Source organism: Chrysemys picta, chromosome 4, assembly GCF_011386835.1.
Source record: "Chrysemys picta bellii isolate R12L10 chromosome 4, ASM1138683v2, whole genome shotgun sequence".
In the NCBI taxonomy this organism is placed as follows: domain Eukaryota; kingdom Metazoa; phylum Chordata; order Testudines; family Emydidae; genus Chrysemys; species Chrysemys picta.
Window position 1 is genome coordinate 90,971,862 of NC_088794.1, and position 17,260 is coordinate 90,989,121.

A 17,260-nucleotide genomic window follows, 5' to 3' on the forward strand; every position below is an offset into this window, starting at 1 on the left:
AGATCCAGCTTTACTCTTCAAAGTTAACAAGAGGTACTGGGAGCCAATATTTTTGTTCAGACCCCTTTCTATTCCCAAGAGGCCATCCGCTCTCATGTTAAATCTGTTTGGGATGTCACAGGTGGCTGCTATTGACAGGACTTTCCCACCACAAATAGAGAATTTTGATGACTCTTCAAATGGGAAAGGAGGGGAAAAAACTCTTGTTTTCATGTAAATGTCTCTAGTAGCAGGATTGTTCTGAGAACCTGGACTTGATTCTCCTCTCACTTACACATACACTGACATAACTCCATTGACTTCTGTTGACCAACGTAAATAAGATCAGACGTTGACAATAGTCTTTAAAATTACTAAAATAAACGTGAAAAAACAAACCAGCATAAGCTATTCTACTGCTGGTTGGCATCCTTCATATGTGGTAAATTTTATTATGGTTTCTTTATATTCAATATACAGAAAAAAGTCATTTCAATCCAGACACACAAACTTCTACTGTTATGTGACAATGGAAAAGAAATAATCACCTAAATCTTCTTCTCTGCGCATTACAGCATGTGCAAAGAAAACCCTCATCTCATAAAGGTTCCAGATGGAACATAATTACAAAAATAATAATTCACACTTAAATAGAGCCACAGTTGAGTGGCCTTCAGGCTCCCTGGTTTATATACACAGCTAGAGCAATGGAAATATTTGTTTGTTACCTTCTTTGGGAATGTACAGAAAGGAGGAGAGCTAACCTTTTACTGACCTTAACCCTATCTTTACAAAATTAGGACTCTTACCTTCAGGATTCTGAAGCAAGGCAGGGAAGGGAGACTAGTATGCAGATTCCCATCCTGCTCCAAGAAACCTTTCTTCAGTGGTTATACTGGTGACTGTGTTTCCTGAAGAGGGCTGAAGGATCCATGAGTGCTGACAGTTTGCATTTCATTGTTGCTAAGTCATGAGACTTAGGCCTGGTCTACACTAGGCGTTTATGTCGAAGTTACCGCCGTTAAATCGAATTAACCCTGCACCCGTCCACACTGCGATGCTATTTAGTTCGACATAGAGGTCTCTTTAATTCGACTTCTGTACTCCTCCCCGACGAGGGGAGTAGCGCTAAATTCGACATGGCCATGTCGAATTAGGCTAGGTGTGGATGGAAATCGACGCTAATAGCTCCGGGAGCTATCCCACAGTGCACCACTCTGTTGACGCTCTGGACAGCAGTGCGAGCTCGGATGCTCTGACCAGCCACACAGGAAAAGCCCCGGGAAAATTTGAATTTGAATTCCTTTTCCTGTCTGGCCAGTTTGAATCTCATTTCCTGTCTGGACATCGTGGCGAGCACAGCAGCACTGGCAACGATGCAGAGCTCTCCAGCAGTGATGGCCATGCAGTCTGTGAATAGAAAGAGAGCCCCAGCATGGACTGATCGTGAAGTCTTGGATCTCATCGCTGTGTGGGGCGATGAGTCCGTGCTTTCCGAGCTGCGATCCAAAAGAAGGAATGCAAAGATCTACGAGAAGATCTCTAAAGACATGGCAGAGAGAGGATACAGCCGGGATGCAACGCAGTGCCGCGTGAAAATCAAGGAGCTGAGACAAGGCTACCAGAAGACCAAAGAGGCAAACGGACGCTCCGGATCCCATCCCCAGACATCCCGTTTCTACGAGGCACTGCATTCCATCCTCGGTGCTGCCGCCACCACTACCCCACCAGTGACCGTGGACTCTGAGGATGGGATACTGTCCACGGCCGGTTCCTCAGACATGTTAGGGGACGGGGAAGATGAGGAAGGAGATGAGGAGGGCGAGGCAGTTGGCAGCTCTCACAACGCTGATTTCCCCGACAGCCAGGATCTCTTCATCACCCTTACAGAGATCCCCTACGAAGCGTCCCCAGCCATTACCCCGGACACAGAATCTGGTGAAGGATCAGCCAGTAAGTGTTGTAAACATCTAAACATTTATTTTTAACAAAACAGGAATATTAACAATTAAAAGAATGGGTTGTTCATGATTAGTGTGCCCTAGGCGCTTAACGGTTTAGTAAGGGGCAGTGCAAGTTTTGAAAAGAAATCTAGCAATGTCCGGTTTTCAGTGATTGTCCTGCACAAGCCGCTCTACTGTGTATTCCCTGCTACTGCAGCTACAGTAAAATGCGGTCTATATGTGCGGGGATAGAGCAGTAATCCTCCTGGGACATCTCGATGAAGCTCTCCTGGAGGTAACTTGAAAGCCGTTGCATGAGGTTCTTGGGGAGAGCGGCCTTATTGGGTCCTCCGAAGTACGACACGTTGCCGCGCCACGAGATTATCAGGTACTCGGGGATCATTGCTCTGCACAGCAGGGCGGCATACGGCCCTGGTCTTTGGAGGCTTTCCCGGAGCATTCTCTCTTTGTCGCTCTCGGAGATCCTCATCAGGGTGATGTCGGCCATGGTGACCTGCTTTTAATTAGGTAGGGGAATGTTAGTGTTGGGACTGCTTTCCCGTTCCTTTACAGAACTGTAACCGCTGGTTTGCAGCCACGCGGTGGAGGCGGGAGAGGGGCAGCCGAAAGGGATCGTTCCCGGGGACAGCCGCGAGGGGGTGGGACAGGGGCAGAGTTCCCGCTTGCCGGATTGCTGGCAGCAGGGACTGACATTGATTTAAATGTGAAATGAGGCCAGTGGTAATATAAAAGTTTTAAACTGCCACAAGTGTACGGCTTACCATGTCTGCCTGCAACAGAAATTCCGTTGTGCTGCCTCGCTTCTCAAATGTGCTGTTCAAGACCCCAGGCACAGAATGCGAAGGCCGAGAATTCGACCTTGTGCTGAGTGCGCATGTGAAAGGTGCTGTGCATGGTCTTGTTCACAGAGAAAGACTATGTTCTTTGTTCACAACTACATTTATCTTTCAGAGGAATTCACTCCCTTTTTCCCATTTCCACAGCCCCGTCTGCGACTGTCTCACAACCTAGCCTGGAATCACACTCCCAGAGGCTAGCGCGGATTAGGCGTAGGAAGAAGAGGACACGGGAGGACATGTTCTCTGAGCTTATGGCCTCTTCCCAAGCCCAGGCAGCACAGCAGACCCAGTGGCGGGAGAACTTGACCCGAATGCACCAAGCCAACATGGATCGGGAGGAGAGGTGGCGTCAGGAAGACCAGCAGGCGACTCTAACGCTGCTTGGACTACTGAGGGAGCAAACGGACACACTCCGGCGCCTTGTGGATGTTCTGCAGGAACGGAGGCAGGAGGACAGAGGCCCGCTGCAGTCCATCTCTAACCGCCCTCCCCCGCCACCAAGTCCCATACCCACCTCACCCAAAGTGCAAAGAAGGAGAGGCGGCAGAGTCCCTGCTAACTCTCACTCCACCCCTGCAGAGAGCTCTAGTAGCAGAAGGCTCTCATTTCCCAAAATTTGAAAAGTTCTTTCCTTCCCGCCTGACACAAGCCCACGTCCAAGTTTCACCTCCCAATGCCATGTGTAGTTGATAATAAAAAATTCGTTCTGTTAACTACTGTTTCAATCATGTTCTTTTGGAGGAGGAGGGGAAAGGGGGTTGGAAATTGGACAGGACAGTCTCCTTTGGCAGGGTACATAGTCGGGGGCAGGCACAGCAGCAGGGCACATACACAGTGCAGTGATGCAGTGACTAGTTGCCCCGGTTAGTCTGGGAGGTTGTTTTGATGTAATGTTGGGGGGGGTGGGTTGCTCTGTGACTTTGTGGCGGGGGAGGGCAGTTACAGATCTTAAGCGCCGGTCCTTAGACAGGATCACAGAGCCACACAGCATGGGATCTGTAACCGTCCTCCCCCTGCCACAAAGTCAAATAGACCTCCCATACACACAGTCCCGATCAGGAGGGGTGACAGGCTCCGTTGAAACAAGCATCCCACCGCAGCGGAGCCTGTCAATCCTTGAGTTTAGAAGCTGCATTCGCATCACAACACTAGACCCGCCCCGCACCACAGTCTGCGTCCCAGTTTTAAAAAATTCCCGCGAAAACAGTATTAAAGAAAACGGTGTGCTTTAACAAAGTAGAACTATTTTTATTTCGACACGTGTGTTGGAGGGGGGGTGAAGGGGGTATGTAACTGGATAGGATAGTCAACATTACCTGGGTAAAGAAACGGGGGCAGGTTTAGCTTCTCAGTACACAAACTATAAAATCACAGGTTACCCTGCTCACTCAGGAACTTTGCTTTCAAAGCCTCCCGGATGCACAGCGCTTCCCGCTGGTCTCTTCTAATCGCCCGGCTGTCTGGCTGTGAGTAATCACCAGCCAGGCTATTTTCGTCAACCTCCCACCCCGCCATAAAGGTCTCCCCCTTGCTCTCACAGAGATTGTGGAGCACACAGCAAGCTGCTATAACAATGGGGATATTGGTTTCGCTGAGATCACAGCGAGTCAGTAAGCTTCTCCATCTCCCCTTGAGACGGCCAAAAGCACACTCCACCACCATTCTGCACTTGCTCAGCCGGTAGTTGAAGAGTTCTTTTTCAGTGTCCAGGGCGCCAGTATAGGGCTTCATGAGCCAGGGCATTAGCGGGTAGGCTGGGTCCCCGAGGATGACTATAGGCATCTCCACATCCCCAACAGTTATTTTGCGGTCCGGGAAGTAAATACCTTGTTGCAGCCGTCTAAACAGACCAGAGTTCCTGAAAACACGAGCGTCATGAACCTTGCCCGGCCATCCCACGTAGATGTTGGTAAAACGTCCCCTGTGGTCCACCAGTGCTTGCAGCACCATGGAAAAGTATCCCTTTCGGTTAATGTACTGGGTGGCCTGGTGGTCCGGTGCCAGGATAGGGATGTGAGTTCCATCTATGGCCCCACCGCAGTTTGGGAATCCCATCGCTGCGAAGCCATCTATGATCGCCTCCACGTTTCCCAGGGTCACTACCTTTGGCAGCAGTACATCAACGATTGCCTTCGCTACTTGCATCACAACAACCCCCACGGTAGATTTGCCCACCCCAAACTGGTTCGCGACTGACCGGTAGCTGTCTGGCGTTGCAAGCTTCCACAGGGCTATGGCCACTCGCTTCTGTACACTCAGTGCAGCTCGCAACCGGGTGTCACTGCGCTTCAGGGCAGGGGACAGCAACTCACAAAGTTCCAGGAAAGTTCCCTTCCGCATGCGAAAGTTTCGCAGCCACTGGGATTCATCCCAGACCTGCAGCACTATGCGGTCCCACCACTCAGTGCTTGTCTCCCGTGCCCAGAATCGCCGTTCCACGGCATCAACATGACCCATTGCCACTGTGATGTCCTCGGCGCTGGGTCGCCTGCTTTCTGACAGGTCTGTGCTACTCTCAGACTTCAGGACATCACCGCGGTGCCGTAGCCTCCTTGCCTGACTTTTCTGCATCTGCCTCAGGGAAACCTTTATGATAAGCTGCGAGACGTTGAGAGCGGCCACAACTGCAGCGATGGTCGCAGCGGGCTCCATGCTCGGAGTACAGTGGCGTCCGCGCTGTCAATGACTGGAAAAGCGCGCGAACTGTTTTCCCGCCGGCGCTTTCAGGGAGGGAGGGCGGGAGTGATGGACGGATGACGACAGTTTCCCAAAAGCACCCTCGACTCATTTTGTTACCCAGAAGGCATTGCCGGCTACACCCAGAATTCCAATGGGCAGAGGGGACTGCGGGAACTGTGGGATAGCTGACCACAGTGCACCGCTTCGAATGTCGACGCTATCACCGTTAGTGTGGACGCACAAAGTCGAATTACTGTCCTTAGTGTGGACACACACGTTCGACTTTGCAATATCGATTACAAAAATTCGATGCAAGTAAAATCGAACTACTCTCGTAGTGTAGACAAGGCCAAAGATAAAAATGCAAAAGAAGCTGAAAAAGTAAAACCTTGAGGGTTTTGAGTTGACTCCTACCAAACGGACACACACAAAAGAAAAACGCTGATCTTGTACAGTTGTTAAAGCAGCATCCAGGAGTCTGCAATGGCAGTTTCTAAGGGTCAGATTCCCATCCCTTTACTCTGTAGATCAGCACCTTAGGTTACCAATAGTCCCATTGATTTCATTAAGGGGATGGGAATTTAGCCTCAAGCCACAAAGTGTTCTTCCTGTTGGAAACTTGTAGTGGCAACCCACAGCAGAATCCCGTCATTGAGGAAGTGCTGGGAGCAGAGGATAGAATGGCCATCATCCCCATTAACAGGTGTGCCCAAGTAGCACACAGCAATTTAATTGCAATGCTGTTGTTAGAGAACTGCTGAGCACATCAGATTATTGCAAAGCCCCATGGAAATAGGAGGAGACACTGTGTGCCCTGGGACAGGGATTGACACTGTTACCTTCCAGTGCCGGGGCAGGGACAAATGGCAGGCACATGGCATGGCAGCCCAGCATGTGTGGCTGGAGAGCAAGGGGCAAACACCCAGCAGTAAAGCAATTCATCCCATTTCTGCACATATCATAGCTCTGGAGAAGAGCAAATAGAACAAGCATGAGAATGACACACCAAAGGCTTATTCTGCACTAAATCACCGGAAGGCAAACCCTGCAAACAGAATTACTTGCCATCCCCATTAAGTGGCACTCAATAAAGATTTTGCCCTTACATCAGTTCTCTGGGAGACGTCCCAGTCAGGGAGGGTGCAAGGATGTTTTGCGCCCTAGGCGAAACTTCCACCTTGCGCCCCCGCCCCCCTGCCGAGCCCTGTGGCAGCTCTCCGCCCTAAGGCGGCCCCCCCACAGCAGCTCCCCCCCCCCCGAGGCGCCCCCCCGCAGCAGCTCCCCCCGGCCCGGGGAGCCGTGCGGCAGCTCCTGCCCCAGCTCACCTCTGCTCCGCCTCCTCCCCGAACACACCGTTGCTGCTCCACTTCTCCCGCCTCCCAGGCTTGCGGCGCCAATCAGCTGTTTGGCGCCGCAAGTCTGGAAGGGAGAGAAGCAGAGCGGGGCGGCATGCTCAGGGGAGGAGGCGGAGCAGAAGTGAGCTGGGGTGGGGAGCGGTTCCCCTGCGTGCCGCCCCCTCCCCCCATTACTTGCTGCAGGCGGCCCTCCCCGTGCCCCCCTGCCCCAGCTCCCTCCGCCTAAATGCAGATGACGACCAGGGTGGCCGAAGATCCAGCCGCCGCCAAAGGACCAAAAATGCAGCCCCCCAAATGCCTGTGCCCTAGGCGACCGCCTAGGTCGCCTAATGGGTTGCACCGGCCCTGGTCCCAGTTAAACATGTTCTAACTAAATGGAGTACACCGTGAAGCAAAGTGCGCATGTCCCACGTTTGAAACATCATAATAGTTCCCACCATAGCAACCAATTACATTTCACAGATAGAGGGGGAAGATTTCAGACTAGGAACAGGCAGCGGGCACCAAATGAAATGCACAAAAATAAAAATTCTGGACCTGACTCTCTAGCGCCTTGCACCTTGTGCAGTCATTTATACCTCTGCAAAGTGGGTGTAAAATGCTACCAAATCAGCCAGCTAGTGATTCACATTAACTTTGCACATGTGTAAATTGATTGCACAAAATGCTGGGCAGTGAAGAATCAGGCCATTCCTTACAAATAAAAGGACCTTAGCAACAAATGATGAGGGGAAAGCAGCACAGAAGATATAGGATGCATAATTCAAATAGTTTTGGAAAACAGTCAGTTTAGAAAGGTTACCATAAGCCCGCAGCTGCTCTTTAATAGAAAATCTGCTTCTGAACTCCCATCATTGTCAAACCATAACCCTGTCAATAATATAAAGGGTGCAAAAGATTATGACCAGATCAGGACGTTAGTTTCCTTTCCAGGCAGAATCCCAGCATAACAGATACTTATGCATATTCTGTCCTCATTTTATCTAATTACAGACATCTCTCTAGGGAAGGGGAGGGGAGAAGAGGTTTGATCGCCTGATTTTAGGTCACTTACGCAAGGAGTTTCTGGGATATGCATTGATCCAAAGAGTGCTGTAATATTCAAAAAGTTCCCAGAGTCCTCTTGTAAAAAATCATTCTTTTCCATTACACAAGTTGTTGAAGTCAGCCAATGGGAGAGTTAGAACATGCGCCACAATAAATCAGTACAAAGTGTTTGAAAGGCTAGTACATTGATTAGCCAACAATATCATTTTTTCCTAAGACTCATCTACTATAAACATCCGCTCTTTCCTATATTTTTACATACAATGTAGTACACAAACACACAATCTAGTCACAATAAAATCAATATTATCAAAAATTAGAATAAAGGTCATTTCATAAAATCAAAGATATGCCACTCATTTGGCTTTTTAATTAATGAATGTAATTCTGTTGAAAGATGCCAGGATGCTATACTGTCATATGTATTGTTAAGAGTCAAATTCAGACCTGGTCTAAGCAAGTGAAATTCCATTAAATGAAATGGAGTTGCAACTGCTTACACCAGATTGAATTTAGCCCGAAGTCCTCAGTATTTCCACAGAATGGGTACAGCACTGCAAGCTTCCCATTGTCATAAAATACCTCACCCCTGCCCGGAGGAACCATCTTTAAGGCTAGGTCTGTGTTCAGTCTTTGTCTTCTCATATAAGGTTGCCCCACGGGGTGGTCAATTAGTGCTAAGTGGGATAGTGGCTTTCATGATGCAGATGCTTATCCACTAGAAATGGGACCCAAGATCACCAAAACATTCTAGACAGGATACGAAATATTCCACCTGCTTTAATAAATATTATAGCCCAACCTATGCTCTGCTAGTAGTGCAACATGCAGGTGAACCAGGTTCGAGTCCCGGTCCTGGTCTCTCAGTTTCTAGGCCAATAAACATCTGGTGTCCCTATCACAGCCATCTTTCCAATTAAGGAGCTCTGGACAGAAGTTCCTTCAGACCAAGTCAATATCAATCACTGAATGGTCAGCGTCCTCAGTGAGACATTCCAAACTCCTACCCCTAAGGAATGTCTCCACAATGGGATTATCAGTTGAATCAAGCAGAGGTAGTGTTCACATTTCAGACGCCACTCTTTGCCATCCACAATGGCTGGATGGCATCAGACACCCATCTCACACAGGCATCATACCCCATAACATATCAGGACAGAACATTATGGAGGCACCTAATGCATTTGGTGGCTTCTACGCTGTCAAAGCAACAGCGTGAAAACTAACCTAACCTTGCCTATCCCAAAGGGTGAGTTTCAGACTGCCGCCTGATTGCAAGACCCATAGCTGAGGCCTCTTTACACAGCTATGCACCTGCCCTGTGGTCAGGGAGAAGGATCAGCCCTCAACTCAAACTCCTGAGTGACAGTTAGAACTGGGCAAACTGTCAGCCAACCGGGATGAGGGCAGTCTAGCCTAGTGGTCAGAGCAGGCGGTCTAGTCCAGTGGATGAGGTCAGGAGCCAAAGCCAAGGGTCAAACCAGAAGGCAGTAACCAGATACCAGACCTGAGGGTCGAGCCAGAGTCCGTAGTCAGGAGCCAGAGCCAGAGGTTAAACTGAAGGTCAGGAACTGGAGCGAGTAGGCTATCAGGCAAGGAGGGTTCAAGGCAGGGGCAGGACAGAGCAAGATTGAGTGCAAAGCAGGAGAAGCAGGAACTAGGTCACACAGGAGCAGGCACAGTAGTGGGTATGAGCGTTGAGAAGCCAGCAAGCTGCTGCTGCTTCTGGCATAAGAACGAGCCTGCTGGCCTCTGCAATCAATCAGGTTGCGTGGTTAATCGGTTAGCCTGCTGCAGGCCACCTGATGAGGCTGACTGGAGACTAGCTCTGCTGCAAGCCCTGATTCCTGACAGTACCCCCACTTTGAGGGCACCATTTAGACGCCTCAGGACCTGGCTTCTCAGGGTAAGTGGGGTGGAAGGCATGCAAGAGATCCAGGGCATAGATCTGTTCTGCAGTTCCCACATTCATCTGGGCCATACCAATCCCAGTCAATTAGATATTGTAGTTTTCCTCAAAGCCAGTGAGAGTCTAGAATCTGCCAAACCACATATTCTTCTTGGCCCTGAGCAGTTATAGGCAGAGGAGGGGGAGTAGTCCAGAGTGGGAAGGGATTTTTGACTAATGGTTTTAGAAGAGAGATATGGAAGATGGCGTGAATCTTGAGGCAATCTGATAGATTAATCTGGTTACTTGTAAGTCACAGCTATCTCATGATCTGGAAAGTCCCCAGGTACTTACAGTCCAGCTTTGCAGAGGGGCGAGTCAATCGAAGATTCCAGGTGGACAACCAGACCTTGTCCCCTACCCCAAAGCCAGGTGTTGGCTGGCAGGACCAGTTGGCATACCATGTGTAGGTAGCTTTGGCAACACCTAACTGCCTCTGGAGTTCTTGACGTACCTGCTGGATGTGGGTTCTGAGTTTGGTAAAAGTGGCCATCGATGATTTAGAGGGGATCTCTGGATGAGCAGAAAGATGGAAACCACAGTTAGCAAAGAAAGGAGTCTGCTTGATGGAGGCATGCATAGCATTGTTATATGCAAACTCAGCATGAGGGATTAGGGACAGCCAATCATCCCGAGGATAGTTTAGGAAGAAATGTAGGTACTATTCAAGGACCTGATTGACATGCTCTGCGTGCCCATTGATGCTGGGGTGATAGGCTGTTAAGGTTAGGTCTTGATACTCAGGAAGTGTAGAAGTTCTTGCCAGAAGCAGGAAATAAACTGGGATCCTTGATCAGACACCATGCCCATAGGTAAGTTGTGAAGATGAAAGATGTTGCTCACAAACAGGTAGGCTATCTCCTGAACAGAGAGAAGTGCACAGTGTGGAACAAAATACACCATCTTGGTTAAGTGGTCAACCACCACCAGAATGTAGTGTGGCCTTGGGAAGGTGGTAATTCCACAATAAAGTCCATGGAAACGATGGCCCAAGGCCGAGGTGGAGTGGGTAAGGGCTGGAGGAGACCCAGCAGTCTTGACCAGGGGGTCTTGATCCAGGCACCATGGTCACAAGACTCTACATAGGATGCAACACCTCTGGGTTTCCACAAGTTCCTGGAAACCAGGTCTCGAGCCTTGGAATAGCCAAAGTGGCCTGCTAGCAGAGTGTCATGGCAGAGTTATAGGACTAATCCAAGTGGCCCCTTCGGGCACATAGATATGTCCCTCGTGGTATAGGATCCCATTCTGGAATGTGAAGACTGTGAAGGTCTGATCCTAGTCGTGGTCTAAGGCTTGACAGTTTGGATGGTAAAGGGGTCATTAGGTAACTGAGAGCAGATGGAGGATAATAGGTTGGAGACTATGGTGCCAGAAATTAAGTTTGAGGGTTTAAGAATCTTGGATGTAGTCTTCTCACTGGGTTTGTAGTACTGAACCTTCCATGACAGTGCGTCTGCCTTCCCGTTCCTTATCCCCAGCCAGTGGGTGACCCCAAACTCAAATTGTGCAAAAAGACACCAGCATGCCTGCTGCTGGTTCAGATGCCTGGCCATTTTCAGGTATTGCAAATGTTTATGGTCTGTCAGGACTTAGATTGAGAACCTAGCACCCTTCAGAACATGGTGCCATTTTTCAAAGACCAGCAATTCCTTGTCCATGATGTCATAGTTTATATCAGTGGGAGTGAGTTTTCGCATGTAAAAAGTACACAGGTGAAGACGATCATTGGGAGCAGCTGGTTGGGAAAGGACTGCCCCTGGTGCAAAGTTTGAAGCATCCACCTCTACTGTAAACCATCTGGCAGGGTTTGGGTGGATCAAGATGGGAGCAGTGGTGAATTTCTGTTTCTGATTGTCAAAGGCAGCCTGTGCTTCTGGAGACCATGAAAACCGGTCTCTCTTTCTCAGCAAGGCTGCAAGAGGGCTGGCCAAAGCAGAGAATTCTGGGATAAAATTGTCTATAAAAATTAGCAAAACCCAAGAAGCATTGGATTCCACGTACATGCTTTGGTGCCACCCAATTTGTGACGGCCACCACCTTGTGAGGGTCCCTTTCCAGTCCCTGGGGTGAGGTGATATATCCAAGAAATTCAAGGGTGTCTCAATTAAACTCACATTTCTCTGGTTTGGCATACAAGGGATTCTGGCATAATCTTTCAAGAATGCTACGCACATGTTGGTCATGAAGAGCTCGTTGATAATGGGGAGTGGGAAGCGGATTTGTATGGTCACCATGTTCAAGCCCCGACAGTCAATACACCACTGCAAAGAGCCATCTTTCTTCTTGACAAAAAAAGATTGGAGTGCCTGCTCAGATGTGGATGGGCAGATGAAACCCTTGGGTTATCCTGCAAGTAAAGGCAGACAGCTCGAAGTTCAGGTTCAGAGAGGGCATATTTCCGACTGAATGGGATCTCAGCTTCAGGCTGGAGATCAAATGGGCAACCGTAAGTCCGATGTGTGGCTAGGATGTCTGCCTTCCCCTTGTCAAAAATGTCAGCAAATTTATGGTATTGGTGAGGGATCTTGGCAGTGGGGCACTGGGGCTTCTGAAAGTCTTGTTGTCTGGGAATTGGGATCTTCCAGAGGACAACATGAACCGCAGAGTCTGCTGGTCTGTTTCTCAGATCCTGGGAGGGGCATGATAGCCGGCAATGCCTAAAATTAAAGTGTAGATCCCCTTCCACCAGTGAATGTGGCGGTCATAGTTGGTAAGCCACGGTGAACTTAGGAAAACAGGAGCATGAGGGGCCTGGATTAATCCAAATGATATGGTTTCCTGACACCCCCATTTGCTGACGACCCCTAGCTCTGCATCTCTCACCTCTGACTGAGAAGAGCAAAAGAATGAAATACTCAATGGTTAGATAAGTTTGGGGCTTAGAGCTTCTCTGAATACAGAAGTTGTTCTGGCTTAAACTAAAGTTGTGACAATAAACTGAGTTAGTTGAACCGTTACTGGTATGATCTGGTGAATTACAGTCCTGAGGGGAGAAAAGACCCATCAATAGTCTTGAGCAGCTCTGGAGGGTCCTTGTGCATGATGGAAACCATATAGGTCTTAGCAAACTAAGTCCATAAAGTTACCCGAGGCTCCCGAGTTGACTAGGGCCCATAGGGGATTTCAGAGCTTACCGGTAGTTGAATTAATAGAGGTATTCAGAGTTGCGTTGAAAACTGACACATGGTTCATGCTGTGCTGACTGTGACCCGGGGTGCTGGGAACCACTGGAGAGAGAAGAACACCAGCTCAGCCCATACCCCCTCCTAAGGGCTGGGGACCTGGTATTTCCCGGCCCCAGTTTCACCCAAGTCTTTGCTGGATACATCAAGGCAAAATGGCCGGGTTCCCCATAATACAGGCACAAGTCTAAATCCCACTGTCAGTGCTTCTCTGAGTCAGAGACATGCAGGCCAACCTGGTTGGCTTGCATGAGCTATGATGTCTGGGGTGTCAGGAGCTCGGGAAATGGCAGCTTCCAGAAAAATCAAGGTATACGCACGATGCCGCTCCATGAGGTGATCGTCGTTTCTGATGCATAATTCAATCAAGTTGTCTAAACCGAGCAGAGGCTCCAACCATGCAAACTCATTCTTAATCTCCTTGTTTAACCTCAGGCAGAAATAGTGGTGCTGTGCCACCTCACTTCACCTGATGTCAGAAGCCAAACGATGAAGTTCAGCAGCATACTTGGTTATGGGCTGGCCTCCCTGCCGTGAGGCCTGAAGGATTGCCTTGACGGTCTGCACATGGTTGAGGTCACAAAAGATGATGGACACAGGTTGAATTAATTCCTCTAATTGTTCCAAGAGAGGGCTGGACTGTTCTAGGAGCAGAGAAGCCCAGGCCAAAGCCTCCCTGGTCAACAAACTTAAGATGAGCGCCCCATGGCCCTGGTCCATGGTGAACGATCAGGGGCATAGGAGAAAAAGAAGCCCACACTGGTTCAGGAACCTCCAAAACTTGTCCTGATCTCTGTCAAACTGATCGGGCAGAGGAATCTTCGGCTCCAGGTGGGGCAAAGTAGGAGGAGCCAGCAGAGCAACCTGCACCTGCAGGGCCACATTCTGCGATTTCAGGGCGGTCACTTGCTCCTTCAGGTTCTGGATGGCATCCGCTAGTTCTGATGGTGCCTTAGTAGGGTCCATGTTAGCACCAAGAGCCTCTGGCCCCAATTGTAAGGTCTTCTCAATCAGTCAGCCAACCAGGACAGAGAGTTCTAGCCTAGTGGTCAGAGCAGGCACAGACCTAGTGCTCAGAGTCAGGGCCGGCTCCAGTATTTCTGCCACCCCAAGCAAAAAAAAAAAAAAAAAAAGCCGCGATCGGCGGCAGCAGTTCAGCGGCAGGTCCTTCGCTCCTAGAGGGAGTGAGGGACCTGCCGCCCCCGAATTGCCGCAGGTACTGCCCCTCTCCCTTGGCCGCCCCAAGCACCTGCTTGTTAAGCTGGTGCCTGGAGCCGGCCCTGGTCAGAGTGGACGGCAGGCCCAGTGGTCAGGGTCAGAGCCATAGTCAGGAGCCAAAGCCTAGTGTCAAACTGGAGGTCACTGGAGAGAGCAGGGTATCAGGCAAGGAGGGTTGAAGGCAGGGGCAGGACGGAGGCAAGACTGGGTGCAAGGCAGGAGCAACAGGAACGAGGTCACACAAGAGCAGGCACAGTGAGAGTATAAGCACTGAGAAGCCAGAGAGTTACTGCTGCTGCTGGCTTAAGAGCCAGCCTGCTGGCCTCTGCAGCCAATCAGTTGCATGGTTAAATCAGGAAGCCTGCTGCAGGCCAGCTATCCGAATGAGGCTGCCTGGAGATTAGCTCTGCTACAGGCCCCGATTCCTGACACAACCCCAAACTACTGAAATTGTGGGTAGTTTGGGGCTTCAACATGGAAACCATGCCAGGTGAATTTTTCTGAGCGTATTTTTTGGGCATGTGAACCTTTCACTGAATGTCAAAGCTAAGCTTTTTTACTGTCTCTGGACAAACAAGAATTTGGAGTCCAAGTCTGGTGCTTGCATTTTGGTTTGACAATGGAAATTTGTGACAAATCCTCACAAACATATTTGCAGTGCAAAGAGGTTCTCCAGCTTTTATTATGCCTTGAATCATAGTGCAAGAGAAAGATCTTCTCTTCCCAACATCTTAATCCTCCTTTGTTCTCAAAATGATTCATTTGGCCAATCACCTGGAAGAGCTCTCTGACCGGCTGGTGCTGCATAGACCATAGTTTAAGAACCATGGTCAACTTAATGAGTCTCACTGATTCCATTTTTAGTCTCAATTTTGTAAACAAGCCCAAAAAACTCTACAAACCAAAACGGACACAGAAGTTTATTGAAACCCATGCAGACTGAAACTAATAAATTTCATGCAACTTTACTGTCAATGCAAATCCCTAACAACACATTCAGCACCTGAGATGGCCCCTTTATAAATATTTTTTTTAAAAGAACAAAAGCAAAAGGCCATGTCTTACAGCCCTGAAATAGATGCGTCTGAGGGAGAAATCTGACAGGTCCTGATTGATAACCATGCTGGAGGGGGCTGCTGCAGAACGCTGCAGCCCCATCAGCCTGCTGCAGCAGAAAGGGTCATGTGTCTGCTAAAGCAGTAGACGGACATGGATAATTGACTGGGAAAGTTTAAGAGAGGTGGAATTAATGCAAAGAGCACAGAGCTCAGGTGTGCGATTCTATTACCAAGGAAAAGAACCATTCAATTGGAATTGCAATCCATTTTCAGGTCAGAGCCTTTCCCAAAGTCACAGAGGCAGCCCAACACACGTCCCTCCCCCTCTTCCAGACAGGACAGATGAGGCTAACCACCCGTGCCAACTGCCCCTTAGTTTCATACCAGAGATAACCCAGAGAAATACACAAGAATTTGCTGACCAGCCTTCAACTTTGTGTGGTGGTTGCTTAGCAATGGGTAACCTTGAAGATATATCACGAGACAGAGGAGCCAAAAAGTGTATTTTGTGGATAAGCTGGTTATGAAAACAAGACCAGAAAGTAAATAATGAGGGGGAGGGGAGGGAAATCTATTTTCAGATCCACTCAGTGGAACAACTAAAGTCCTAGACTAGTTGCATTTGCAAGTTAGCAAGACAAATTAAGAGCACAGGGAGCACATTTCTTCTCTTCCACTAATTTTACACTAGTGTAATGCCACTGATGTCAATAGAGTTACTCTGTATTTATACCAGCACTTGTGACACAAGAATCAGGCTTTGTTGTTGTTGTTGTTGTTGTTGTTGTTTTCTTTAAACTTAACTGTGCTGCAGAGGATGGTAAGAAAGAGACAGCATCAATCATGGGCTATATGACAAGGGTAATCTTATGCAGTAATGTGCTGCCAATATTTTGAAACGAGGCACCCACAAATATGTTCCTTTTAGCTGGCAGATAAACTTTGTGGCCCAGGCGTGCTTTTGCCTACAGACTGGGAGGACTAGGGCCTGGGAATCTATTCATTTGTTCTGCTGTTTAAACAAAAATGCTCCCTTTTAACCATAACCAAGGGAGGCAAGCAGCATCACTGGGTAGACAACTTAGTTGTAAATGCACTTGCTGGACATGTTTATATTTTGTTCCAATAACGTTAATGTTTCAATAACATTATCCTAGAACTCCATCTGTTCAAGTCAAAGAAGAATCTGACCCACCAAATATACTGATAGTGTTCAGCGCATGTATTTTGAAATGTGAAGGGAAAGGGGGCCCTGAGGGTGTCATATTTGGGGAGGCTTTTTTAAAAAACCCACGTGATGTTGGTGCAATCTGCTTCATTTCAATGGCAAAATATTTGCACCTCAGAAGCATCTTCCTGTGCACCAGGGACAAGTTATCTCTGGCAGGGATGGTTTAGCAATATCTATAGAGGGAGTGAACTTCATCAGAGGCAGGAAGATAGCCTTAATCCTCCATTTCCCTGAAGCCCCCTCCATGACATCATTGGCCTACTACCTAAAGCATAGCCCTGGAAGAAAATAAAATGTGGCTGTTAAATTCTTGGCCCTGACAGTGATTCACTACAGAGCCTTGGGTAAGGCACTTAATTTCTATGTGTCTCAGTTGCCCTTTCGATGTCTCAGTTGCCACATCTGTAGAATGGAGAAAATAATATTTCCCTGCCTCAGAAAAGTGTTGTGACATTTACTTCATGAATGTTTGCAAAATGCTTTCTGATCCTCGGAGGGTAGTGTCAAATATTAATATTCTATGTGACAGACGTTCTCACTAATCCCTTTTGTATTGTACCTCCTGCAATACTCACTGCAGGATATACACAGAGAAAATTCCAGCTGAGAGAAACTTAGCACAGCTGCTACCAGCTCAGTCTGAAGATATCTCCTTTTGCAGAGCTATACCCAGTGGACAAAGGGAGTCATCTTATATTAAAGAGACCCAGTCAACTTGCATGTATTCATGTATAGAGAATTAACTCAGTTTTAAAAT

At 48.5% G+C, this 17,260-nt stretch overlaps 2 protein-coding genes across 8 annotated transcripts in view; one reads left to right on the forward strand and one right to left on the reverse strand.

The window, feature by feature from the left end:
• The window catches only part of DPF3 (double PHD fingers 3), a 215,570-nt gene that overhangs the window by 187,279 nt on the left and 11,031 nt on the right, over positions 1-17,260 (reverse strand). For 2 of the 7 annotated variants that reach the window (XM_008169888.4, XM_065595314.1), the window contains exons 1-2: positions 5,812-14,119; positions 789-955 (exon numbers count right to left, since the gene is read on the reverse strand). The exons of the other annotated variants lie outside the window; for them this stretch is intronic. The gene's annotated coding sequence lies outside the window, so the exon portion shown is untranslated. Of the gene's footprint in view, positions 1-788; positions 956-5,811; positions 14,120-17,260 lie in introns of those variants that run through there. 7 annotated transcript variants of the gene reach the window in all.
• LOC135983419 (uncharacterized) lies at positions 825-3,483 on the forward strand. Its single transcript, XM_065595315.1, has 2 exons — positions 825-1,932; positions 2,927-3,483. Exons 1-2 carry the CDS (start codon positions 1,356-1,358, stop codon positions 3,400-3,402), a joined length of 1,053 nt encoding a protein of 350 aa, XP_065451387.1. The 5' UTR covers positions 825-1,355; the 3' UTR covers positions 3,403-3,483.

What these genes read in the sequence shown, in the direction of transcription:
- LOC135983419 (XM_065595315.1), top strand. Translation starts at nt 1,356, where the DNA reads ATGCAGAGCTCTCCAGCAGTGATGGCCATGCAGTCTGTGAATAGAAAG. An exon ending in ATCTGGTGAAGGATCAGCCA is followed by an intron (nt 1,933 to 2,926) that starts GTAAGTGTTGTA and finishes CCATTTCCACAG; the next exon opens with CCCCGTCTGCGACTGTCTCA.